The 27,319-nt window shown below is 38.4% G+C and overlaps 1 protein-coding gene across 2 annotated transcripts in view; it reads left to right on the plus strand.

Annotated features, from left to right (window-relative positions):
* The window catches only part of Plcxd2 (phosphatidylinositol specific phospholipase C X domain containing 2), a 48,527-nt gene extending 25,644 nt beyond the window's left edge, over nt 1-22,883 (plus strand). The window contains exons 2-5 of one of the 2 annotated variants that reach the window (XM_087215150.1): nt 4,113-4,573; nt 9,557-9,798; nt 16,837-17,597; nt 18,380-22,883. In XM_087215150.1, coding sequence (XP_087071276.1) covers nt 4,113-4,573; nt 9,557-9,798; nt 16,837-16,996 — 863 coding nt within the window. In that variant the 3' untranslated portion in view covers nt 16,997-17,597; nt 18,380-22,883. The remainder of the gene's footprint in view (nt 1-4,112; nt 4,574-9,556; nt 9,799-16,836; nt 17,598-18,379) is intronic. The other variant, XM_087215152.1, reaches the window with a different exon arrangement.
* Nucleotides 22,884-27,319: the final 4,436 nt, after the last annotated feature.

Below are 27,319 nucleotides of genomic sequence, written 5' to 3' on the forward strand. Positions count from 1 at the left end.
GGGCCTTATTATGTCCCTTTTATAGATGAGGAAACTACAACACAGAGTCCGCAACTTACTCGTGGGATGTAAATGCTAGGGTGAAGAGCCAGACAGACTTGGAATGAAAGAATAGTTCATATAAGGTCTCAATAGAAAAGAGTAAACCAAGTCCAGAAAGAAACTTGCCTATCTTTATGAATTGCATTCTAATGACACCAGGTGACACGGAGGGCCCTCATGAAAGACGAGTCTGAGATGAGCCATTAGAGCCATATTGAAGGGAGTCCTAACTCTGTGTTCAGTCTTGGAACCTGATTTTGGAGATAGGAGGCAAGTGTCATAATTAGAGGTATACCTTGAGATAACTGCCTTCCTTTTGAATATGAACAAATTAGAGAGGCTGGAGTGAAAGGATTAGGGTTCTTTTAGTCCTGATTGTCTTTGACAGTAATGAATGCATTGTTGAAGCGTGACAGTTGAAGGTCAAGGGAAGAGAAAAGTTTGACGTGTTGCAAAAGTCAAACATAAAGTTTTGGTAGGTGATTAGAAAAAAGGGATGAGAGGAAGGGAAGAATTTATATAGAATCCAAGGTTTCAAGTCCAAGTGACTGAGTGAACTGCTGGCAGAAATTCAAGAAAGACATCTTGTGAGTAGCTGGACTTTGGAAATCTATAGCTCATTGTGTGCACAAGCTGTCAGTTGGGGGATCCCTGCAGGAAGGTGAAAACATAAATTTGGAATTTAGAAGAGTCTGAGCTGTCACCTGCATTATGGTTCTGTGGTTGACTGGGAAAAGTGTGAAATCTCTGAAGGTGAGAAAAGGAAAAAAATAGAGAACAGATCCTCAGAAAACATTTAAATTTGGGACAAGAAAGAGGAAAAGGAGCAAAGTACAGGGGAAGGAGAGATGAAGGAAGGCTAGAACACCCAGAAGCATGCAGCTATAGTACTGAGCACAAAGGAGTAGAAGTTTCCAGAAAGTGACTTGGCAAACGCTCAAAACCAAAAAGAATAAATTAGAAAGTTGTCAGGATCGAGAGTTACAACAGAAGGAGAGGCGATAACTTAGGGGTGGTAAGGAGTGAATGGGTCATGGGAGACAAACACAGCAGGGCTGATCAGGACGTTCAAGATTTTGACCATGAGAAGGAAAGAGAAGACAATGTAAAGGGTAAGATGTATGGGGTCAAGTCAAAGGACGCACCAAACTCTTTTTCAGATAGAAATATAAAAGCCATCTTCAGGGGAGAGTGAGGATGCCTAGCATATGCTGGGTAATGTCAGTAAAAGTCGTTTCAGTGGCAGAAAGTCACACCATATGAGATCCTAAATTGTTTTCTGACTTTATCATTAGACAAGCCAGAAACTGCTGTCTCATGCAGCAGTCCTCTTAGAAAAGGCAAGGACCGATGAACAGTATTTTCTTTCTCCTCTTCTCTGAAGTACATGGATTTAATTTTCATATCCCAGGGCAGAGGGGAGAATTTTCTTACTGTTGACTGTATTTAACAACTAAAATAGCTTCCATGGGAAGGAAAGTTGTGATAGTGAATTTGTATTGTAAACTATTAGGATTTTTTATTAGTACTATTTACAAATTTCACTGCATTTTTAGCCTATTTGAAAAAATAAATGCACTGAAGTGTATCATATTACTTAAATGTTACTTCACTCACTCTATGTGAGGCAAAAGTTTTCTAGAAAAAAAATAAGTAGAAAGGCAAAAATATTGATAGTGGCAACTGAGTGATTGATGCTTTTGATTGGTGTAGACATAGGTAGGACCACAAGAAAAAAAATTCACAAAAAATCTGCTCCATTGTCTTGTCCTGTGTGGGGAACACAGGGAGGCGGGTATAGAGCACAGGATTTCAGAAAGGATAAGACAGGCCTGAGTAGCAGAAAGGAACCAAAAAGGTAAAAGGAGCCTGGAGTCCATGAGAATAAGCAGGTTCTCCCTCTTCTGTGGGGTGGGCCAGGTACCCTGTGTGTCCCTGTGCCTTCAGAAACAATCCCTGAAGTCCCATTGCTGTCACATTTCTACAGTCCTCAGATATGGAGCAAAGTATTGGAGGTTGTTAGCAAATCTCCCTCTGGAGTTGAAACTGGGCTCAGCACCAACAAACAAACACCAGAGGGGATTTGTCTCTCTTCCATGCCTGGATAATGGCTGTTCCCTGATGCCCAGAAGAATTAAGTCCAATATGTGCCTCACACTACATTACACACTGCATCTTGAACGGCTGGGCTGTTAATACAGTTTTAAAAGAAGAGAAAACTGGCTGCTCACCATCTACACATAAGCTAGTCGTAATAAATCTCTCAATGAGGAGATATAAAAATTTCCTGCTTCTGAACAGCTGAAAGAAGCAGAGTGTTAGGCAAGTATCCAGTGGGTACCATTAACAGCAATAACCAACGCTGAAGATCCATGGGGACTTGCTCCACATTTCTATTAGCAATGACAATTTTTTTTACCTGAAATATGCTGCTAATTATCCCACTTGCAAAATTCAATTTGCCTAAGAATTAATAAATGTGTTTTTTTAATACTTATTGAATGTCTTCCATTTTCTGGATGCCCATAAAATTAAATCCTCATTTATCAACTGTTTTTTTCACTTTATATCTGAAATGATAAATTAGTAAAGGCTACTTTGTATCTGTGATGATAAAATAGTAAAGGCAGAACTATGATTTATTTTCAAGAGAACGGACATAAGATAAAACTATAGAGATTTGCAAAAGTCTTTATTATATACAAATTTCCTACTCTAAAATTAGTAAAATGGATTACTGGTGATAATGAATAAGAAACACAAGAATTTTGGTTTTAATGTGATGTAATGACTAAGGCCAAGATTAGCAGTGTCAGAACAAGGACTTCTCTTAGATTTTTTTATGCCACAGCGTTAACCAAATTAGCATGTTGCACGAGTTGGAGAATAATAAATATGATAATGGATGATAGTGATTAAAGATAATTTTCATCTAAAATATTTGCTTTTGAAATATTTGTTCACTACAGTTAGAAATGTGCCTATCATAATCACTTATACTCTATAACAAGATAATCTTAGTGTCTAGGAGGATACCAAGCCTCTTGCTGTTTAAAGAAGGGTGGGGGGGAAAATTTGGACCATTTAATAGCAGTTTCAGCCCATCAAAATATTAGTTTAAAAATAGTATCACCAACCTCTGTTGAGTCCATGTAAATGTTTATCTAATCTTTCAAGAAATCATTCCTACTAAGGTTTTTACAATAGTAAAATATCATGCACATTTACCATTTTAAATTTTTTATACATTAAAAGCGTTAAAAAGCTGGGTGCAGTGGCATAATTCCAGCTAGTTGGGAGGTCCGTGCAGGAAAATCACATTTGAGCCTAGCTTGGCAAGTTAGCAAGACCCTATCTCACAATACAAAGGGGGCAGTGAGGGAAGAAAGAGAGAGGGGAGAAAGAAGAGTGGAGAAGATAGAGAAAGAGAGAGAGAAAAAGAGAGAGGAGAAAGGACCTCCTTAGCACTTCCAGAGTTCAATTCCAGCACCACCACCAAAAAAAAGCTAAATAAAAGCATAAAAAGCAGTCAAATTCTTTTTTTAAATTCTTCTTTCCTAGAATTAAAATGCCTGTCCCAGAATTAGTGAGATAGACAGTATTTTCATACCCTTTGTTCTAAAGCCAGCATGAATAAAGAATACATCCCACCATTAAGCATTCTTTGAGGGGCACTTAACCTACAGTTTGTCTATGTTATGGATATGCTTAACAACCTTTTTGTTTTTTCCAAATGTTTGAGTTTATTTCCTCGGAATAGCTTTCATAAAATGAAATTACTAGATCAAATGGTATGAATATTTTAAACCTCCTATTTCTAAGCATATTTCTAAACAGCTTTCCAAAAGGGTATGTATTAATTTACTTTACACTGGCAATATATGAGATTTATAGTATTACTCTGGGCTTAAGCTGCTAATAAGACTATATTACTTTTATTTGTGTTTATTTCATTCCCAGCACGCTCGCAATTTTTGCAAGTATTCATTTATAATGCTTTTATATATTTGGTTCTTAATTGTTATTTTCTTATCAGTTGACTTAGGTTTCCCCTTTATTACTTTGTACAGGCTCCCATGATTCATTCAGCTACTGGGTAGATGAAAAATCCCCAGTGGGGCCTGACCAGACCCCAGCTATCAAACGCCTGGCCAAAATCTCCTTGGTGAAGAAGCTCATGAAGAAATGGTCTGTGACTCAGAACCTGACCTTTCGAGAGCAGCTGGAAGCTGGAATCCGCTACTTCGACCTGCGTGTGTCTTCTAAACCAGGGGATGCTGACCAGGAGATTTACTTCATCCATGGGCTTTTTGGGATCAAGGTCTGGGATGGGCTGATGGAAATCGACTCATTCCTCACACAGCACCCCCAAGAGATCATCTTCCTGGATTTCAACCACTTCTACGCCATGGATGAGGCCCACCACAAATGCTTGATGCTCCAGATCCAGGAGGCGTTTGGAAACAAGCTGTGCCCGGCCTGCAGTGTGGAAAGTCTGACCCTGCTGACCCTGTGGGAGAAGAAGTGCCAGGTAGGAAGGAAGCAGCGATGAGCTTACAAGGGCAGGAACCTAATCCCTTTTGCTTTTCCTATGTTACCCTTTGTAAAATAGCACAACCCAGGGCTCAAAAGCTAGAAGGTGTGGATTATTTTGAATACTAAACATATGTAGACTGGTTCCTGAGTGCTAGGGTAGCTTAATAGGCTTCCATGTGCCCTGTTGAATCAGGCTAACAGTGGCCACATATTTAAAGCTGTTGTGCAATCTGTTCGACAGCTGAATTGATTTTGAATGGCCAGAACCAGCCCAAGGCAGAATTGGGAAATGGATCAGTTAGTCATTACCATTCTGTCCCCCATAAGGTCCATTTTCACCCCCACCTAGGTCCCCTCAGACAATTCTTGTAGAGGTATCTAGTGATAAAAACCATTAGCTAAAGAAGCACATGAAATCATTCATCTCAGGAGTGTTCACATATTAAAAGGGCTTCTTCATGGAATTTGGGTCATAGGAAAAGACGAGTTAAGGAAGGGAGAAGCCAGGAGCGTTTCCCAGGCTGCCTAAGGGGAAAGGAGAATCCAAACTTAAGCCCTTGAAGGAGAGTCTGGAAAATGAATGTGGGCCTCAGCCATATTCCACTTGGACCCTAAGGCATGGTAGAAGAAGGGAGGAGCTTCAGGAAAGAGCAGCCTCCAATATAGACTCCCTTTATGAAAACAAACAAAAATTTAAAAAAAAACCAGCAAGTACTTTTCATTCAAAGTTGCTCACTTGCTCAATAGATCATTAAGCAAATTAAAAGGATCTTTTAGTTAAAGATTATTTGTTTGTAAATATTTACTGAACACCAAATGTGTACCAAGTACAGCTCTAAGGATTTGGGATAAATGAGTAAATAAAATAAACAAAAATTCTTGCCCTAAAGGAGGTTTCATTCAAGTGGAGGGAGATCATAGAAAAAAGATAATAAATAGCACTTATATATATTTATATATTTTTTATATATTTATATATATTTATATAATTTATATATATTTATATATATAGTGATAAAAGCTATAGACAAAGTCTAATGTGGTATAAGGGGAACAAGCAGGCTCTTTGGGTGGAACAGTTGGTTGCAGTTTTACATAGGTTGAGTATGGTACCCCTCATTGAAAAGATGGCATTTGAAGGAATAAATCAGATTGGTATTGGGGGACAGAGGAAGCAGCCAGAGGCCCTAAGGCAGGGAGGGCCCTGAAATTTTTAAGGAAAAACAGGGACAGTGAGGCTAGTGAGCAGGCAAGGGCTGAGTAGCAGGAAGAGGTCAGGGAGACAGTCATGTCAAGAGAGTCTTGAGCCTAAGGCTTGAATGGGATTGATTCCTGTGCTAGGAAAACATCAGGGGCAGGGAGTGGGCAAATGTGAGGAAAGCAGTGAGGAGACTTATTGGCAAGTGGTTATATTCAGAATGTATCAGAAGGTACAGCCGACAGGGACTCCTAATGGATAGATTTCAGGGGTGAAAGAAAGCAAAGATTCAGGTTTGGCTTGAGTAACTGGAAATACCAGGTCCCTTTGCACACCTCACCAGTAAAAGTGCTGTCTTAGACTCATGGAGGCTTCATGGGTTAACTCCAGGTATTTGTTAAAATATATCTAAGCCATTTTACCTCAGTAAAAGTTTTGTAAATGATACTTTGTCAATATTTGTCACATCTGTCCCCCACAAACCTAGGTTTATGTCTATCTCTCCTTGTGGATCTAACTTGGAAAGATTTTATTTCCAGCAGACTTTCTGTCTTAGATCATTAGATAGTAGTAACAACAGTAGCAACTCATATTTATTAAACCATTCCAATGACTAATGGATTAACTCATTTTATCCTCTCAACTACACCATGAGATAGAAACTTTGTTATTAGCCTCACTTAAAGATGAGGAAACTGGGCCAGGTATTTAGCTCAGTGGTTTTGCTGCGTGCTGCGCAAGCGCAAGGACCCGAGTTCAATTCCCCGGTACCAAAAAAAACACCAAAAACAAAAAAGATGAGGAAACTGAGGAATAGGGAGATTAAGCAGGTTCCCAAGGGAGTGCTGTCAGTGAGTGGTGAAACCAGGATTCATTCACAGGCCATCTGGGCTGCAGATTCCCACAGCTTCTGCTGCTCTCTATGGGCTGTTTATATACCCGGATGACATTCACAGCTGCTATCATTTGTGACACTGATGCAAATACTTTGTCTTTATTAATAAGTCCCTATTGTCAGAGGCCCTCAGAGAGTTAACAAAATGAGAGAAAAGGGTGGCTTTTGAATATGATTCATATCAGTTTAAATTTGAGTTCATACAAAATTTTATAATTCTGTACATAGTATTCTAATGGCTGCTGCATTGCATACTAAGATGATTAAAATCTCCAGGAGTAAGAAGTACCTTCAGTAAAAATCAATTGTGTGGACAGTGAATTTCTAGCAATGGACTGATGATCTTAGTTTTAAGTGTGTCATCCCACTACAAATACTCCTAAAGTTATGAAAGAGACTGATGTATCAGAGAAATGGAGCGTATCACCAATTTAAATCCTAAGACACTCTATGCTCCTTTCTTCCCCCTTGTTTTCCCTTTTGTATCTCTTCTTAAAAGTTGAATCGAGATCTCAAAGAAAGTTACCAGTCACCTCTCCCCTGCTGGGGTGGTGTCACATGGGTGATCAGATTTTAAATATTCATTATGTAATGAGCTACTTTAATGCAACCCCCTGAGTATTTTATTACTGCAATTCAATATTGAGAAGTGTACTACCATTCAAATTTCACTTACTAATCATGCAATTATAATGCAGCTTACAGATATATATTTATATACTATATAGGAGATGGGTTTTGAAGGTAAGATGAGTTAGAAGATTTAATCTACATCTTGGAAGTATTCAGGATCATAAAGACAAGGTAAAAATACATAACCTTAGTGAAATACAAAACAATTGATATACAATTGCAAGATAAGACTACTTCAAATGCTCTGTGCAATGTAACTCAGGAGGTTTTGTAATCAATTAGTTGAAAAGTAGAACATAACATAAATTTGCATCCCAGAGGCCCTCAGTAAAGGAACAGTCAGAATAAGCGGAGGTCAATTAAGGAATGGTTCTTAAAGGAAATTAGATATTTTTTAATCTGAGTCTCAAGAGAAAAACTGAATATGAACTGCTGAGCTGTTGGGGAGAGTATTTCAGGGGAAAAAAGGCAGAGAGTGAGGTGGGAATGCAGATACAAAACATGTTCCAGGCAAGTCACTGCACCTGGATTCTTGCCAAAGGAGAGTTTGCTTACTAGACTAGATTCCTACTACAAGAAGAAATTTCCAATAACCTTCAGTTCAACAGGGCTCTTCGGGAAAGTCAGATAGCCCTTACTGTTTAATTTGTACTATTTCCACCTTTTTTAAGGTAAAGGAACACATTGCCCTCTTATGCCCTGACACTAGGTCCAGGGGCCAGTACTTGTACTTCGTGACAAGCCTGTCCCAGGATATTATGTGGCAAGGCCTGTCACAGGGCTGCACAGCCTCCTGCCTGCCCATTGCTCAAGGCAGCTCACTTTCCTGGCCCTAGCCTTCCAAACTAGCCAATGTATTACCCAGGAGGACAGAGGAAATCCTCCCTGCTAACCCAGGCAATCTGCTTAAGATGGGCCTGTGATTAACCTCATTAACTCATGTGTTTACCGCAGACATCATTAGCAGTCAGTCAGCATTACTCAGAACCAATAAAAACAAGAACAGCCATCACCCCTTGTGATGCATCTAGCCTGGCACTCCCCAGCTCTTGGCTGGCAGGAGTGGCTCATCAGATGCCTTCACACCAGCTGAATGCACACTAGAAACAAGATAATATGCAGAGCTCTGTTCATGGGAGGCTGGAGGATTATGCTCTGGGCCAGCTGGCTGCGGACCGTGGTCCAGGCATGGTATACACACACAGACATTTCCCCAGGCAGAGCTCACTAGGGCCTCTAAGAGGAAAACCCATGACTTCTAGAAACCTACCCAACAGAGCTCCGAATTGGGACAATCAAAATAGCAATTCCCTGACCACAGCTGCCTCCCAGAAACTAATTAATGCTGTGGATGCAGCTTGCTAATTATTTTCAAAATTACCATCATCCTGAGCAGTCCCACTGGAGACTCCACTTCAGCGAAGTCTTCCCTGACCTAGCAGCACACTCCCTCCCTCTCCTGGGAAGGACAGTTTCATTCAGAGTCAGTTCATATGCACAACTGAAAAAATGTTTACTCACAGATTAGTTCAGTATGGTTTTCTAAACTCCAAGAGTTTAGTGTCAACTTTATGAGCACAGGAAACAAATTCTGGACCCTATGAGGTAGCTCATTCCCAATGTTTTCTTTCAGACAGGTGCAAAGACTTCCCAGGGGCTGTATTTATAGAATTTAACAAGACTAAATGTAATGGTAAAAAATTACAGATTCATTTTTACTGGCCTTTAACTAAAATTTCGTATACTCATCAATTATGAGTGGTGGTCCTACCTGCTACTTATCCCTAAAGATGTGAACATAACACATTTCAGTTATTGAAAGTATCTTAAGATATCATTTATGCTATTACTCAAAATTATGGAACTTATTGGACCACAACACAATAATTTTGTTTAATGCATTTATCACAAGGCACATACGTGTATTATAAATTGATTTAACATTTTGAAAGGTGTATTTCTGTGTCATTGATTTCCTTTGTAATGTTGTGCATTTTATTTCATGCACTGACTTAAAACACAGTCCTGAGAAACCGGTCTGTGATTTTACCATAGGTGTTCATAACAAAAAAGAAAATCTTTGCATCAGCCATATACCAAGTGCACTATAAATCTTTGCTTTTTGATTTTTTTAAATACGTGATTCTTTAATTTCCATTTACATTTATTTGCTCCCCAAAATCAGTGTAAAATCAAGGAGTTGATGTTCAGCTTTTTCATAAATTGTTCTTTTGCTCTTCTGAACATTTCAGGTTCTTATTTTCTACCACTGTCCCTTCTACAAGCAATATTCCTTCCTGTGGCCCGGAAAGAAAATTCCAGCACCCTGGGCAAATACCACAAGTGTGCGTAAACTGATCCTCTTCCTGGAGACCACCCTTGGTGAGCGAGCCCCACAAGGCTCCTTCCATGTCTCCCAGGCCATCCTCACCCCCAGAGTGAACACCATTGCCAGGGGCCTGGTTGGCGGCCTCAAGAACACTCTGGTTCATAGGTAAGAGTTCCTTCTACCCCACAGATAAGTTTTGTAAAAAAACATCTATCTTGACTCTCTTCTAAATACACAACAGTAAAACTTACAGTTTAAGGGATTTAAAAAAAAAAACAAAAATCATACTTGAAAAAGCTGTATATTTGAAGGTGATTGCATTAATTGTTCCAAAAGGAACGCTAAACACTTTTTTTAAATGTATTTATAATCCACAAGTATTCTCTAAATTTTTATACTAAGTTAAACTCTTGAACTGTTCTCTTCTGACACATGAACTCATCGTGGTCTGCCCTTGCCTTAGCCTGAGTGCCCACTCATTTAAGCATTTAATACAGAGCACTGTGCTAGGTGATAGGAATTCAGAGTCAGCCCTTCAAGAATTTCTTCTTCCTTCTATGGTGACCATGAGTCATAAAGTACCAAGCCATAGCTTCAGAAACTTCCTTAGGGAAGAATTAAGTCTGACTACATAATTAGAGCAGGAAACTCTCCAGTCCAGATATTTGCATGAGATGATGTTCTTTATCCTGAATGTCAATGAATAATAGATGTTGCCAAGAAAAGGGATATATATATATACACACACACACACACACACACACACACATACATGTATACATATACATGTGTATATATATATATGTATAGGTGGATATATGTATGTATGTATGTGTGTATGTGTATATTTGTATGTGAGTATATATATTCATATATATATGTGTGTGTGTGTATGTATAAAAAGAATGTTATAAATACATTTGGACAACAGGGCACCCCTTGGAATCCAACTTGAGACACTAATATGTTTGAGTAACAAAAGATATTTATAAGATCAGTTCCTGAGTTCCAAATGGTGAGCACAGAGTTCAGATAGTGAAAGGTTCGTCCAAACATATGGCCCTGTTAGTCTGGTTCTGAATTCGGATAGCATGGGTTCAGATACCAGTGGGCACCTAATCAGGAGTTTCAATAGCCAGAGGCATCGGCATTTTTCTTTCTTGGTGAGAGGTCCTTACTATATCAGTCATGAACAGAACTAGAAACCCCTTTCTGTGGGGATTTATTAAGTCTTGACTAAATTAATTGAACTAAAAACAGAATTTCATATACCAGTATGATATCTCTTTGAAGGATCCAGAATTAAAAACTCTTTCTTTAAAATATATGGTCATCCATCCACACCATTTTTCCTTATGCCTTTGGTAAATTTGTAGATTAACATTATTTTTAATTAATTATTTTAAATTTAATGTACTACATGTAGATATTTATAAAAATATAAAAAGCACTTTTCTTCTATGGAAAAATAAAACAAAATTTCATTCTTTTGGGGGGGGGGCAGTGCCAGGGATCAAACTCAGGACTTTGTGCTTGCAAGGCAGGCATGGTGCCACTGAGCTAAATCCCCAGCCCTAAAACAAAACTTTATAACAAAATAGAGAATAACAATAGTTAATATACTGTATACTGTACCATAATCTTAAAAGAATGGCCAAAATGTTACTCAACAAGTCATAGACACAAGAGACTGTCTCTTACAAAAAATGAACTAAGAGAAACTAATAGTACAAATAAAACAAATGAACACCTCTAACATTATTTATTCATTCACCACACTGAGTTCCTAGAAGGAGATAGTGCAAAGGAACATGTACAAGATAAATGATGTAGTTCCACCTTGTAGAATTCAATCTTGCAGGAAAAACTAACATGGATGTTTCTATAAAGCAATTTGAAAAGTGAAATGTCTGTGCAGTACATGCATGGTGGTGCATGTCTGTAATCCCAGCCTGCTTGGAGACGGAGGCAGGAGAATTGCAAGTTCATTTCCAACCTGAGCAACTTAGTGATTTAGCAAGACCCTGTCTTAAAATAAAAAGGACTAGGGATATAGCTTAGTATGAAGACTCTGGGTTAATCCCCAGTACCATAGATAGATAGATAGATAGATAGATAGATAGATAGATAGATAGATGATAGATATTGATTATGCAGAGAACTATAGTAATAGAAAGGGAATATTTAAAAAGAATAGTTTATATCTGTGTACTGTATTCTAAATATAAAGTACCTTTTTATAAATTATTTCACTTGAGTCTTAAATCAATGCCAGCCTATATAAGGACACATTGTCTGATGTACTTTATCCTTGTGACATAAGATGGGACTTAGGGACGCTAAGTGACCCAGACCACATAGCTAGAAAGAGTCAATAACCTGGGGCACTGGCTTTTCTAGTGTGCAGAACTGATGTGGATACACTCTATTTCAGTGCCTGTTCCCTTCTTCTACACAAGCTTATTATCTTGACTCATTAGTACTGGATCTGTCAGATCTCTCTGGTGACAAGTGTTAGCCCACATGTCACTGTAATTTTCATACTGTTAAGCTCTTAGAACTAGCTGCTGATGAATCCTAGGCTCTCTGTTTAAGATAATGGTGGTGGCCTGCACCTAAAGCCAAGGTATTCCAGTGTGCCCAGCCCTTGCCCAACAGATAGCAGCAGCCAGGTGTCCCTAGACTGGAAAGATACTTCGGCATCTTAACCCCTTCTGGCCACAAGAATGTCCTGAGTATGGTCATGCATTCCTATGGCTGCACATCAGCTATAGGAGCAAATGCAGCTCTGGTCGAGAATTTGTTCCCAAATACCAGAGCAGTGCATAGCTGCCATTTCCTCAAAACTGTTGGGCAAGTCCAAGTTAGTACAGACATTCAGAGAGTCTACCGTTTAGTAGTGTCTCCTCAGAGTCTGGCTGGGATAATAAGCCTCCTAGCTCATCCTGGGAACTGATTATCTCCACAAACCAAGAAGATGACCAAGTATGTTTTCCTATAAATGTAGAAGTGATTTTCTTAGCAGTGAGTTAACTCCCCAACTCTTATGTGAACTTTGGACCTGACATCTTGTTCATCTTGGTTGGTCACCCTAGAAGGAAGCCACAAAAACATACCCATTCTGGCTAAATCTCTATGGTAGTTTCCCCGGATTGGCAGAACTCAGAATTTTAGATTCATACCATTCCCACTGAAATCAAACAAAAATTCATTTTCCTTAAGCCTGAGGACAGAGCAGCCACGGGAAGAGGGCAGAGCAGCCTCTAGAAGGGGGAACAGACTGAAATTAGAAGGCTTGAGATTGAAGCCTAGCTCAGTCTCTTTTATGGAATGAACTATGTCCCCTCCACCAAATTTCATGTATTAAAGCCCTAACTTCACTACCTCAAAATGTGACTATATTTAGATAACAGGCTTTTTATAAAGTGGTAATTAGAGGCTGGGGATGTAGCTCAGTGATAGAGTGTTTGCCTAGCATGCAGTAGGTCCTGGGTTCAATCTCACCACTAAAAAAAAGTGATTAAGTTAAAATGACACCATCAGTGTGGGCCCTAACCTAATCTGAGCGGGGTCCTTGAAGTGGGGAATGTAGACAGACAAAGAGATACCAGGGATGCATGCACACGGAGAAAATGCCACATGAGAAGACAGTGAGAAGATAGTCATCTGCAAGCCAAAGAGGGGGGCAAAACAGAAACCAGATTTCTAGCACCTTAATCTTGGTGCTAGTCTCTGGAAGAGGGGAGAATAAAACTCAGTTGTTTGAGACAACTAGTATATGGCAGCTTTGGCAAACTAATGTATTCATTGGTAATAAGGTGGACTTTGACAGGTTTTCTAAGGTCTCTGAGCCTCACCCGTTAAATGGGGCTAAGAATATTTTACAAGATTGTAGTCTTAAACTGAAAATGCCTACTGCAGTGCCTAGCACAAAATAAGCATGTCATCTCTGTTTCTAAAGAAACCCAGTGGCCCAGCCTTGTGCTTGAGTGGGTCACAGCCTGCAGGGCTTGTTGTCTTAGGGACCTGTCAGTGTCATCTGGCTGAGCCTTTTGCATGGATCTTTCATCTTGGTAAATGCCAGGAGTTAAGAAAATGAAGTGGCTCCTTTTCGGGCAAGATTCTACATTTCCCTTTCTGTGTCTATAAACCTGCTAATCTGATTCTTGCCTTGGGGAAGGTTGACACATGCAACTTGAACCAGATACACAGAATTCTTTGTTCCTGAAAACCACGGGTACATACTCTACCCACATTTCTCTGCTCAGGCCCCAGGAATCTACCAAGGTTTGGCTGGGGCTGCCGTTGGCTGAGGTGGCCTCCAAGCCTCTAATTCTCATTTCCCCATGATGACCAGCAGATGGCGCAGGCATTTCATACTTAAACACTAAGGATTTTTTTTAAAAATCTTGAATGCTTCACTCTCAGTACTACTGTGTCCTTCACAGGGGCCGCAGAAAAGTCTCATCTCCAAGCAAGTCTGTGTTTGTTGCCCTTCATTCTCAGCTCACAACATTTTGTTGTATAAGCAGCAAGACATGACTATTTTATGATTCTTTCTTCTACCAAATACTTACATGGTACTTACTATATGCCAGACTCTAAATACTTTATATGTTATTTTACATAATCCTTCCAAAATCTGTCTGAGGTGTCATTATCCCCATTTTACAGGGGGAGGGACCGAGGGACAGTGAAATTCAGTAACTGAAGATCGGATTGAGTTTATTATATTTTCAGAGTTCCAGCTATAAAAGGAAGGAAGTCTATTAAGTCATAGCCAGCTATTAATAGAAAATGTAAATTGATCAATGGCATGTGTTTTAGGCTATATTTGATTATAGAGTCCACTGAGTGAGAAAAGGGACCCAGGATTAGGGAAAAAGAGGAAAAACTGCCACCAAGGCCATAGCATCACTGTCTCTCTAGAACACTGAGAAGTCAGGGTGTGTTCTGAAAGAAGGGAGCGCAGGTTTAAGGGAGAAAAGGGAAAAATGAAAGCCAAAGAGAGTGTGACTAAAAGAAGAAAAAGGGCCCAATTATGATAATACTTATTTTCAATTAGGGTCTACAGCAAATCTTTGCTAAAAAATATTTCAATCCCTTAACCTTACATAAATACTAGTTTCTGTCTTCTTTAAATCATTTTCACCCCATTGAATATTAGTGAACTGTTTTACCCTGATGCCAATTTTTTTTAGCACTTTTTGCTCTCTCTATACTGCGAATGGTATTTCACTCTTACTACTAATAGAGAAGTCATCATCTTGAATTGAAATTACTTATATCTCTTAATTCTGAGCTTCTCTGGGCAAAACTTTCAGGCTGTCCCATAGGAAGCCTTCAGTTTGTAAAATGACACTGACTGCATTCATGAGACAATTGATTTTTAAAAAAATATTAGTCTAACTAGTCTCTCACATTGTAATAGTATATCTGTCTATTTTTGTGGAAAAGGTGAATCCTGATCCCTACTTATGCCACATACAAAAGTTAACTTGAGTGCTTGCTTCAGCAGCACATATACAAAGATTAACTTGAGATGGCTCTTAGAACTAAATATAAAATCTAAACTCATAAAGCTTTTAGAAGAAAATATCTTTATAAATTGGGAATAAGCAAATATTTGTTAGATCACAGAAATTATAAAAGAAAAAATTTAAAGTTCATCAAAATTAAGGAATTGAACTCATCAAAATATGTCATTGAGAAAATTAAAGGCAAGCTAGAAGATGGAAGAAAATATTCACCAAGTATATCTGACTGCTAGTATCTAGGTTGTATAATAACTTCTACAATTCAACATTTAAAAACAGACAATGAAAAAAATTAAAGTAAAAGAATTGAAGAGATACTTCCAAGAAGATACACAAATGGTCAATAAACACATGACAAACTGCTTGCCACCATTACGCACTGGAGAGAGTATACATTAAAACTCTGGGAGATATCACTGCACACCCACTAGAATGACTAAAATTAAAAAGATTGGTAGCACCAAAGTTTAGGGAGCTTGTAGAGCAATCAGAACTTTCATGGTGGGAGCACACAATGGAACAATCTCTTTGCAAAAAGGTCTGGGAGTTTCTTAGAAAAATAAATACAAACCAGCCTTATAAAACAGTAATTTTATTACTTGCTGTTTAGCTAAGATAAATGAAAACAAGTGTCCATGAAAAGACTCACAGAAGAATGACCATCACAGTTTAACCAGAAATAATCAAAATTGGAAACAGCCCATGTATCCATACAATAAGGATAAACAAATTGTGTTACATCCACACAGTGGAATACTATGCAGTATTTAAAAAGAAAAAGAAAAAATACATGCAACCACATAGGTAAATTTAAAAACCATTATCCTGAATAAAAGAAAGTTCACACAAAAGAATACATACTCCATGGTTAACGTGAAGTTCAAGAACTGAGTATAGTGGGAAAAACATCAGTACAGGTGTTGCCTCTGGGAAAACAGGAGAGGGACTGATTGGGACAGTGTATGCCAGAACTCTCTAGGGTGTTGATAATGATTTATACCTTCATAGAGGTTTGCATTATTTGTATATATTTATCAACTTTCATCAAGTATACCCTTAAGAATGTGTATTTTATTGAATGTAACCTTTATTTCAGAAGAAAAACAAGCTGGAAACAAGTATCATATACATTATAGTTATATGCATGCTGAATCATTTTGGGGATATATAGATATAATTGGACTATATCAAAATATGAGATGGATTGCTGGGAGGGTAGTGATGGATTGATGGTAGATATGTGGCAAGGAAGTACTGTATAGCTAAACAGTAGTGGTAGACTCAAGTGATAGAATTTTACCTAATATGAAGTTCTTTTCATGTTATAAGTTTGAAATTTTTCGTGATTTAAAAAAAAATCAAAGCATGTACAAACAATTAGACTCCTGAGCTTAGTGTTTCAAGCTTCTGTTGACATGGTTATCTCTTTGATCCATGAGGTAAATAACCTCCTTTCCCATCAAACTCTGAAAAGTTTAATTCTCTGATCGAATATAAACTACTTCATCCATGATGAAGGTATAAAGCTTAAAATAACATACCCCTGAGGGCTTGTGCATTTATTGTCATAGTTTTGTTATATATTAATGGAAATGTTCTGTTTTTATTTCTGGAGGAATCCTAAACTCTACTCTCTGTTGCCTCTTCTCCCACCACTTTTCTGTAGGAATCTTCCTGCAATCCTGGACTGGGTAAAAATTCAGAAGCCTGGAGCTATGGGTGTCAACATCATCACGTCTGACTTTGTGGACCTGGTGGACTTTGCCACAACTGTCATTGAGTTGAATGACCTTCTACAAGAGGACAGAACATTGGCTAAATGCTGATTTAATTTTTTGTTTAATTTAATGTTGAAGTTGTTGATTCAGGGTAGAGTTCTGAAGGGTTTCCTGTTAGGATGGCCCCTAGTCAGTGATGGTAAAGTGAATAGGAGGATAAGGGCTTTTTATTTTCCTTCCTCACAGAGCCATTTGGATAAAATTACAGGGCTTTTAATTGCATTTTTCCCAAATGAGACTTTAAAAAAACCCTTTTAAGTCCAAGGGAAGAAAGCATGTTTTATGTGATCAAGGTCAAGATCTCCTCAATGGCTTATGTTGGTGAACGGAATATGAAAATAAGTTCTCCAAGTTCCACTGGAATATAGAGTTTCCTCTAATTGGCCTAGTTCCCTACTTCTTCCAGGATCTTGTGTTTGAGCCATGGGAATGCTAAACTAGAAAGGCATTCCTGGTTGAAAGAATGGCTTATTGCAGCTGTGGACTGCCCTGCCTGGTACCTCTAACTTCAAATGGGGGTTGAGAGGGAAAGGTCCAGCACCAGTTCTCTCTAGGACTACTGGATGTCACCACCTCTTGCCTGAGAGAGTGAGGCCTATTTATCACCAAGGTATTTCATCCACAAGCTGTTCATGCATGGCTTGTGCAGGTAACTGATCACCTTAATTCTTCAGATAAACAGTACCCACTGCCCTTGGTATCAGAATATGTTTCTCACTTTTAAAATATGGATTTATTTCTATTTCTTTTGGCCCCTTCTTAAAAGTGAAAAGAACAATAATGGCAAGTCTTTTCACTGTGGGGCCCAACAAAAGACACATATGTTGGTCGCATGCCAGATTTCTTTGATTTAATTCAGTAGTTTTTCCCAAAATGACTGCCAGGTAAGCACCTGCATCATTTTGGCCAAGACCTCTTTGGAGTAGGGTCTTCCAGCCAGATCTTGGAATTGCATTTCATTGTTGCCTGCCTAGACCCAGTGGGACACAGTGCTAAATAGCAGGCACCTTGTCCATGACACCATGGAGGCTGTCATGGGACGTGTGGGAAAGTGCAATGGCATTAAAGGAGGAAGCTCCAAGTGGCTTTGGAGCCATTCTGTAACTCCTTGAAAACAAGACTACCTCGGGACATCAGGATGACTTGTGTGTCATCAAGTGAGAACTACGCAGTGTTGGAACATTTCCAGTTCTTGTCATGTTTGTTCTACCTTCTGCAGATTGTTCTGAGCCTACTTATCACTACTGCATGAGAGTTTCAAAACTCAAGAGGGGGGTTCTTTTTTATTGATAAGAAGTACTTGTCTATAAGGAGCCCTCTTCTATTTTGGTTGATTTATGTATATATTTATTTATTTATAGAGTTAGTATTTGCAGTGCTTCTTAACTCAGGAGCATTCACAGAGAAGCTAATTGACCTTTTCTTGCCCAGGACAGATTCTGCCATGGTCTTCCTCCCCTCAGCAGGACCACACATCCCAGGCTGTGAGTGACCTCAGACTCTGCTCTAAATGTCCCCTCCCAGTCCCAAGCCTGCTGAGAACACTATGTTTGGATGTAGTCCGCATTCAAGGAGCCACTATACCAAGCCACGCCCTGGGACAGAAGATGAAATGGGTCTTAAAGAACTCTTCAATTCTTGCAGTAGACTCTCCAGAATTCTGGAAAGAAGGGAGCTAGAAATAAAACTGGACATGGGGATGTGGACAATTTGATGCCCCTCCACCCTATCAGAGAATCCCTGAGGAAGTGTCAGCTTCTGGGTTCTTAAGGAGGGAATAAAAACCTGGAATCCTGAATGGATATGCACATTTATAAACATTACTGGACCCTTCTCCCAGCAGTCGTTTATTTCTATCCTTTGATTGTATAGACAGTTTTGCATTCTGTCTCCAATGGGGAGTATCTTAGGTGAGCTACTAAAGGCACATGCATGCCCCCCAACTATTGATCTTCCAACCTTTACTTCCTGTAAATAACTGAAGCCCTGACTTTTTACTTCCATGGCTCAAGGAAGTCACAACTCAAATGCTCTGGGAAAATCTGGCTTAACTTGCCTTGTTCTTGCATTTGAATTCTTCCCCAAAGAGGTTTCTGGAATAGTAATGTCAAATTCTGTAAGGCCTCCGAATAATAATGAGAAAGGGAGTGCCCTTACTTTTTGAATTTTCCTTCACTTCTGATATTAACCTTAGTGACAAGCTCTGAAATCCCTGGCCTACCCTCAGGGTTTTATTTTTGTTCATACTGTTTCATTTAGGTTTTGTTTTTAAATTCTTGGTCAATTACCAGGGACCAGATCATGTCCCCTCTTTTAACCCTTTGGTACTTGGCAAAGAGATAAGGAGGCAAGAGGAGAGTTATACTGCTCTGTTTTATTTGAGCCTCAGTTTTGTCCAGATGCTTGGTGCTATGAGGCCAGGTGTGTTGACAGGTATCTGCACAGGATACCAATGACACCCAGTGGCTGCTGACTGTTCAGTGAAATGTTTACGTGATTTTCTTCCTTAGTTTTTAAATACGCAGTTGCACTTCACTTGGATTGTGACATTTAAATGCACCTCAGTGTCTGCATCCTAAGAGAAAAGTCACTGAGAGTGACACCAAGGCCCAGAATGCTTCCAGGGTTGCATGTGTGAAGCCCTGCTCTGCGTGGTGAGTGCGGGCACCCACTTCCTCATGCTGCTTTGGGTGATCAGCAGTGCCTGGATTTGAAGTCTGCGCAGAAGTCCTAGGAAGTAAGAGGAGGATCGTTTATGATTTTCCCCTAATTAAACACTTGAATCTTTGCCCCAAGACAAAGGCTTCCCATATTGTAAAGAATGTGTGCTTTCTGCTCTTTAACCATGAGCCCAAGCAGGAGAACTGAGGCACATGACACAGAGAGAAAATAGACTTTAGGTTAAAGACTCATTCTGCAACAGCCAACAGTAAGAATGATGACACAACCACATCTCTTGTTCTCACAAGTTCTAGGGACTTTTCTGATCAAAACAATGCTGTCACACTTGCTCAGAATTAACTTCAAGATCAGTAAAAAGCCATGTGTCTGAGCCAGTGAGGACTTCAGTGAGTTTCACAGAATCTGAGGTTATATTTATTCTGAAATTCAACTGAGTTTTTGTGAGCTCCATGGACTACTACAACATGGCCACATCTCCATGATTTTGTGGCGGAGGGACTATAACAGGTGTCAAGTAAGTTAAAGAGGTGTTTCAAAGTTTGGATTCTGATCCTATTAGAGGTGCCATGTAGTGTCATGAGTTGAGATCTTATTTGGACTGGAAGGAGAGGTCAAGGCGGATCTGATGGAAAGTAATGATAAATTACTAAGGATTATAGTATTTTATAATAATGGCACATCTAAGAGGACAATTCAAAAAAAATGTATTTGCTGCATTAAATTCAAGAGTAATTGTTCAGGTTTTTTTTCCCTAGTGTTAAGTGGAGACCCCTGAATTTTGAGAAGACACACTTCAAACCCAGGATTTTATATAAATCCAAAGAAAAGCACAAGATCTGAGCCTAGGTAATGATGAATCTTACAAATCTTTGTTCTTCTTTCAGGCCTTCATATTCACATAAATATGTTTCTCACTAAGACAATACAATATAGCATTCTGAAATTAAATGAAGCTTTCTGATGTGTCAGCATTTCCATCTCTAGTTTTTTTAATCTTACCAATATAAAGTGCTCCCAAAGAGACAAGATTCTAACCTAGCAGGAATGCATAGGATAAAGCTAACAGTGGAAACAGAAGAAATTCAGGCTGAAATGGAATGATTTCTTTTTCCTGGGAAGCAAAAGGGCTATACAAAACTAGGCCATTATAGACTGAGTTCATGCTACGGTTGAGGCTTTGTAATGTTAGTCTGTGTGGACTAGTGAATGGCGCATGGCCATGAGACTCCCCTCCCCTTAGCTGAGCAAGTGATCCTGTGCTGTCATCCTTAGTTCTTTCCTCTTTAATAAAGATACTGTTTGCTACTTAAGTGCTGAGTGCTTTGCACATCTCAGTTGGCTAGGTCCCCAATAGGTCCCTAATGTTTAGATTAAATATTTTGTATTCAATGGATATACAGTTGTAATTCTTCCTTCTAGACATATATGTGGAGAATACTGTTTGGGCTCATCTCCCAACAGTGTGGTGTAAGTTCACAGAACTTGACTAGGTATGGTACCTTATCTGGTCTGTACATTGAAATATGCAGGGCTCAAAGAAATCTACCAACATGTATATGGGTTCCTAAGGTGCACACTTTCCCAATGCATCCTAAATAGCCTTGTGGCAAGAGAAAACAAATATAAATTGATAGCATTAAATACACAAATGGGTAAGAAATGTATGATATGGTATAGAAGAACATGGGTGTCCCTCTAAATTCCACTGACCTAGTACATCTTGGCCCTCTGCCTCAGGCTGGTCCCTCATATTTGCCACCATAGCTTTGTGGCTAACGAATGTTTCCTCAGGACATACAGGAGTGATTGGATGAAATGACAGGTGGTTTGCCAGGAAACTTTACCCTTATTCCCAGATAATTTTGAATAGCTCTTTACCGCCCCAAGAGTACCACTAGCTCCTTAGCCTTAGACTCCCCAACCTTCCTACTAGAAATAGTGACCTAGAAATATACACTAGAAAATGTTATTGATTTTCCTTAAAATAGCACAGTCTTATAAACTGTGAAAGCATTCTAATGCTATCCTACTTCAAGGATATAGTATTTAAGCATCTTTATAGTATTTTAGCATCTTCTCCAACAAAACTTGTTCGTAGAACTTTTCAAATTCATATCTAAGAAAAATAATTTAGAAAAAATATTTCCCTTCTCTCTTCTGGGAGTCAGTCCCACAGCCTATTGAGGAACCCCATTAATGGTCTAGAGGCATTTTCTCTGTCATTCCTTCCCATCTTCTCATAGTATACCACTTTCTTCTGTCTTCTAGCCATCCTCCATTACCTGCTAAGTACTCTTAAGCACAGGATACTGGCAGAAGACACATACACTCAGTGATATCCTACACCCTCTGTCATAGTGGTTGTTGCTCCTTAGTCTTCTCAAATGCATTATTCTGCTTCTCACCCCCACCCTGTCATTAAAACTATACTTGATTGGAACCCAGAACTTGGGACCAATACTTAGATCAAAAAAGCACAGGCTCACTCACAACTTTCAGCCCAATAAGAAGCACAGCACTTTGAACGGTCAAATATAGGCCTTCAGTAGCTCTCTGTACATTTGCAATTTTACATTTGTTATTAGTTCATAGCACTAATAACACTTGAGTTAAGAATCTATAGTATCAATATGATAAATTTAGAACATATTCAGAAATAATATTGCCTTGCTGCTATTATACTAATTTACACCACAATATTAATAAATATTTAATACAGATTGTGTATGCAATATTTGTATTGTGTATATGCCAACTGTAACACTTAACTTCACTGCTCAACAATTTAAAAATACAGAAATTGTCATAGTGAAAATAAGTCTTGGTCAAATCAGATAATTTATGTATCTGATAAATACTCTAACAAGTATTACATTTTGTCTTCTATTACTCATTTACACTAGAGTGCATGTTTGCTAAGTTAAAATAATAAATTATATCAATTTAAGGATAGGATAAAAATTTTGCATATGTGCTGCTTAATACTCTTAAAATGTATTTTGTGGCTTAATTATCCACACACATTTCATTTGACTTTTTTCCCTTTAGGATATAATTATTCAAATATATCTCTTCTTTCTTGAAACCTTGATTAAACTGCTTAATTCAGCCTAGAACATTGTAAAGCCGAATACCTCATTTTAACTGTGAAAAAATGTTAATGTGTACCATGACATGATGTGTTTTCTTGTATTTGATTTGAACTACTTAAATGTGCTTCAATCTAATAATAAATATAAAACTTTGTTCTGCATTTTTCCTTTGTGTAAATGAACATTTTATTATTGGTCTGCTTCTGATTTAAAGAGCTGTAGACTCACTGTCAATAAAATACTTTATTATACAATATTGGATGAAAACCTTCTCAGTCCTGTCTAGCTACAAATGGCTGCAGTCCCCAGCAGGAGCTGTGTGTGAAATATACGTGTCCCGTGCTTTTCCAGGCCCATCCTTAGCACCTGTTTTCTACACTAACTGTGTGCCAGACCTTACTGACATCCATAATCTCACTTGCCCAGCATCTCTAGCCCACATGAATTTGAGTTGTTGCTAACTGCCCAGAAATAGAGCAGTACTGAAAGTACGTATTTGTGCACACAGTCAGAATGGACCTGAAGTTTTTATTGCAATGAAGACTTCAATATTTTATTCCTAATTCTTTAAAATAGGATATCTAACAACACTTAATTTCAATGAATTTATTTCTTGCTTTATCCCCTACAAAAATAATGGATTGATAGTAAAAGTACTTTATATGACTTTAGCAGAGATTGAATTAAGTCCAAGTTATATTTATTGTAGTCATATATTGGAACAGGTAATTAGGAATAAGGATATATATGCATATCTATATATCTATATATGTATGCATAGCTATATTGTGATATTTAGTATAGCCATACTATAAGAACATACTATGAGTATCATAATAAAAAATTTCTGCCTGTTCATGTAGTTAGTCCTTAGTAAAACTACTATACTGTCTCTGGTTGGCTTTATCAAGCACTTCAGTAATTCTCATTTGTTTTTTAATATCAGATCATATGATGTAGATAGGACTGGGTTCAAGTGTAAGTAAAGCAGGTATAACCTGCATAATGTAATTATAGGGAAACTGCAGTTCTGCCTCAATTTTTATCCACTTCAGTTGAGACATTTCCACTATGACAATAGAGCTCTTGCATTATGCATGAACTTTTAATATCTTATCACAGATTAATTTATGTTATGGTAAGGTTATACACATAGAAGATGAGCAGATTTGAGTTTCTGTTCCAACTTCACATCTTGGTTGTGTGACCTTAGCTAAATTCTGTATCTATTTCTATGTATATAGAATAATGGGCTAATCATTCCTTCTATGAAGGTGGTAAACCAAATAAGAGAGATAGAAAACCAAATAACATGTAAGTAAAGCATTTTAGAACAGAACATGGTACATAGTAAATATTCAGTAGTAGCTATTAGTCTTGTACTAGGGGCTGGAACTTTGCACCTGCCTTCTCCAAACAGCATCCAGTACAATCCTTTTAACCGGATTAACTGGTAACCTTTGTGTTGATTGAATTGTTTAGCAGGAACTAATCAATGAAAGACAATGCAGGTATATTCAGACTGAAAGAATGAGAAAGGTCTTTGTGTGGCAGGATCTCAGGGCCTCTGCAGCAGAAGGTCAAGGGTCAAGGCAACCAAATGGCATTGGGTTGAGTCCCCCCTCCACCCCCACCCCCCTTTCTCGTAGATGAGAAGGAGTGGTCATCAGTGGCAAAGGATGAACAGAGACAACTTCCCAGGATTTGTCTTGGGTTCCCACCTCTGGAAGCTTCCTCATCTAAAAGTGTTCATAATATATATTTCTAGATCCAATCCTTGGAGATTCTGATTCCTTATTTCTTAGGATGTATCTCAGAAGTCAATGGAAATATGTTAGCTGATTGGGAAATTAGTCAACCAGATAAGCATTTCTCCAAGAGTGTAAACAATCCCACTGGTGGTATACATGAAGATCTGGAGTAGAAGATAACCTCACCTTAAATATATTAATCTCACAGTCAACTCAGACTAGTTAAGAGTGAAGTCTCAATTTATTGGTGGAACTTGTCTCTCCTTTATTCATCAAAAAAGCATTAGTATCTAGCTAACAGTAACATTTTGTTTTTATTACATTTATGTTGTAGTTATTTTCTCTTCATAACAAGGGATTCAGAATGTTCAATGATAAAAAATTTCATTTCAAAATCAATTTAATTAAAGTTTTTAAAGAACACCTTGTGAAGAAGCTATGGAAATAACATAAGTTTATGATCCTTTCCAGTTTTTGAAAAAAACAGAAAATACTCCAGTTGATTCTACCACACACTTTTGCCTAAGACTGAATTAGTCTTGTACTCTTTCTACATATTCTTTACTCAACTAAAAAGAGTGATAGAAGCCCTCCCCCCATGCTCACATAATCTCCATGTTCTTTTTTGCAGGGTTGGGGGCAATTTAATTTAAACTGGGGAAATAAATATCTTGTAGTTAGTCCCACATATGGCTGTGCTGGGTATAAATGGAATGCAATGAGCATTCTTCAACTTTGAAAGTGACTCCTTTTTCTGATTCCCCAGGTTAGGATGCCTGAATGTCCTGGATTTTTGTTGTGGTTTTTATTTCCCCCCATAGGAATTCTCAATCAACAGTACATTTATGTTTACCCCTTTGCAAATCTGCTCACTATGATCAAAGGAGTGTTATTATTTTTAAGACTTGAAACCTTTCATTCTCAGAGAGGGTAGGAGGTTGCAAGGGAGAGACAGAGACCAAAACCCATGTGCCTCAAACCTCACCCAGTACAGCTTGGACAAGAGCCACTGAAACAAAAACACTAGTCACACCAGGGTGTTTTCACAGCTGGGCAGTGTTTGGAGTAACAATGGGAAAGGAGAAATAGAAGTGTTAGCCTCCAGGCCAGGGATTTAGCTCAGTGGTTTCACCACCTGCTGCGCAAGCGCAAGGACCCCAGTTGATCCCTGGTACCAAAAAAAAAAAAGTGTCAGCCTCTGTCCAACAGCATCATGCAATTGCAAGAGCCTTAGGCAGTCAGAAGACTTTAATCTAAGGGGGCAGGCATCCAAAGAATAGGATTTATCCTTACAGGAAGACCCTGAGAAGCAAAGCTCTTACTGCAAAAGGAGGCTACTAAAAGCTATTCTTTGTTTAACCTGAGAATTTAGCTTCTTTTTGGCCTGGAAATTTTCTGCCCTGGTTCTCACTGGGTGTTCATTGAAATTCAGCTCAGGGGCTTCATTTCTAGGGCCTCTGTAGAGTGCTAGACGAAGAAAACATAAACTGACTTGCAAAAGCCTTCCCCACAAACAGCCTTGTAAACATAGATCTGAGCTGCTCCATAGCTGGGAAGCCAGTGATTTCAGGAGAACTGAAATACTTCAAAAAATACACAAAATCTCAGATGAATGTGCAGTTTTTTTCTGGTAGAGGATCCTTAGCTTTCACTACATTCTCCAAATGAATCTGTGATCCTAAAAAGTTATAAACCTCTACATTTCCAGTATCTTTGAGAATGAATTATCACTAAATGTTAATCAAGCAAAGATGGCCAACGTAGGCTGGTGTTTGAACATTTTAGTCCTTCCTGTTAATAAAAAAAATAAATTAAGACTCTTGGATTTTTTTCAGTACAGGTGCTCTTTCAAGAGGTAAAGTCAGATAAAACAAGATAAGAACAGACTAAGCCAAGTCCAAAGAGCCTGTGTGATAGTTAGACTGTATCTGGCAAAACTCCATGGACAGGGACCAAGGAAGCAGGCATGCTGGTAGACAGGGATGGCTGGCCACCATGTATAGATCTGGATACCGCATTTCAGAGGAAAATTAGTAAATTGGACCCTTCCTAAGGAAGAGCACCAAGAAGACAGGGTCCAGAGGTCATTGTACATAAGAAACAGAGGGAACTAGAACAGTAAAAATTGGGAGAAAGGTGACAGGAATATCTTCAAATATTTTGAAATGTTAGATGACTAAAATTGTAAATCTGGAAGAGATCAAAGAACATTTGTGCCAGACACTACTGTTACAGGAGAAAAAAAACTCCAGCCCTGGAGAAACACACTGGCTAAGGTAGAGATGGGACTAAAATCCAGGTTCTGCAATCCTTCCCAATACTGCTTCCTACAATTTCTAACTGCCTTGCTAAGTGTCTCATCTGCCTGAAAGAAACAGGACAAGTAGTTGCCATTTCAGGAAGGTGGAGCTTGGCTTAATCACTTACCAGTCCAATTATTTAAATACAGGATAACCAAAAATTGCATTTTTCTATTAATTTTTATGAGATAATATAACAGGAAATACAAAAACAATAATTTTATCAAATTTATTCAATAATTTTTCTGTATATGTTATATCTTAAAACATTCAGCACACAATGCAACGTTAAATCTGGACCGTAGTCTCTTGTCTCTTTCCAAATTCTTTTTGTATTATTGTCTTTCTTTGAACAACACACTTTACACTGTTGTGCTGGCCTTTCCTTTTTTTCCTGTGAGTGGTATAATTTCAATAAAACATCCTCCCATCAAATGTAATGATGAAGACATTGATGACAGATGTCCTGGTTGGCATTTTGCTTTTCAGTGATTTGGTCTATTAGACCTAATCTAAATTCTAAATCACTTTTTGAACCCCCTTCTT

The sequence above is a fragment of the Heterocephalus glaber genome, unplaced genomic scaffold, assembly GCF_053883595.1.
Source record: "Heterocephalus glaber isolate CG9 unplaced genomic scaffold, H.glaber_assembly_v1.0 deba00000122, whole genome shotgun sequence".
Taxonomy (NCBI): domain Eukaryota; kingdom Metazoa; phylum Chordata; class Mammalia; order Rodentia; family Bathyergidae; genus Heterocephalus; species Heterocephalus glaber.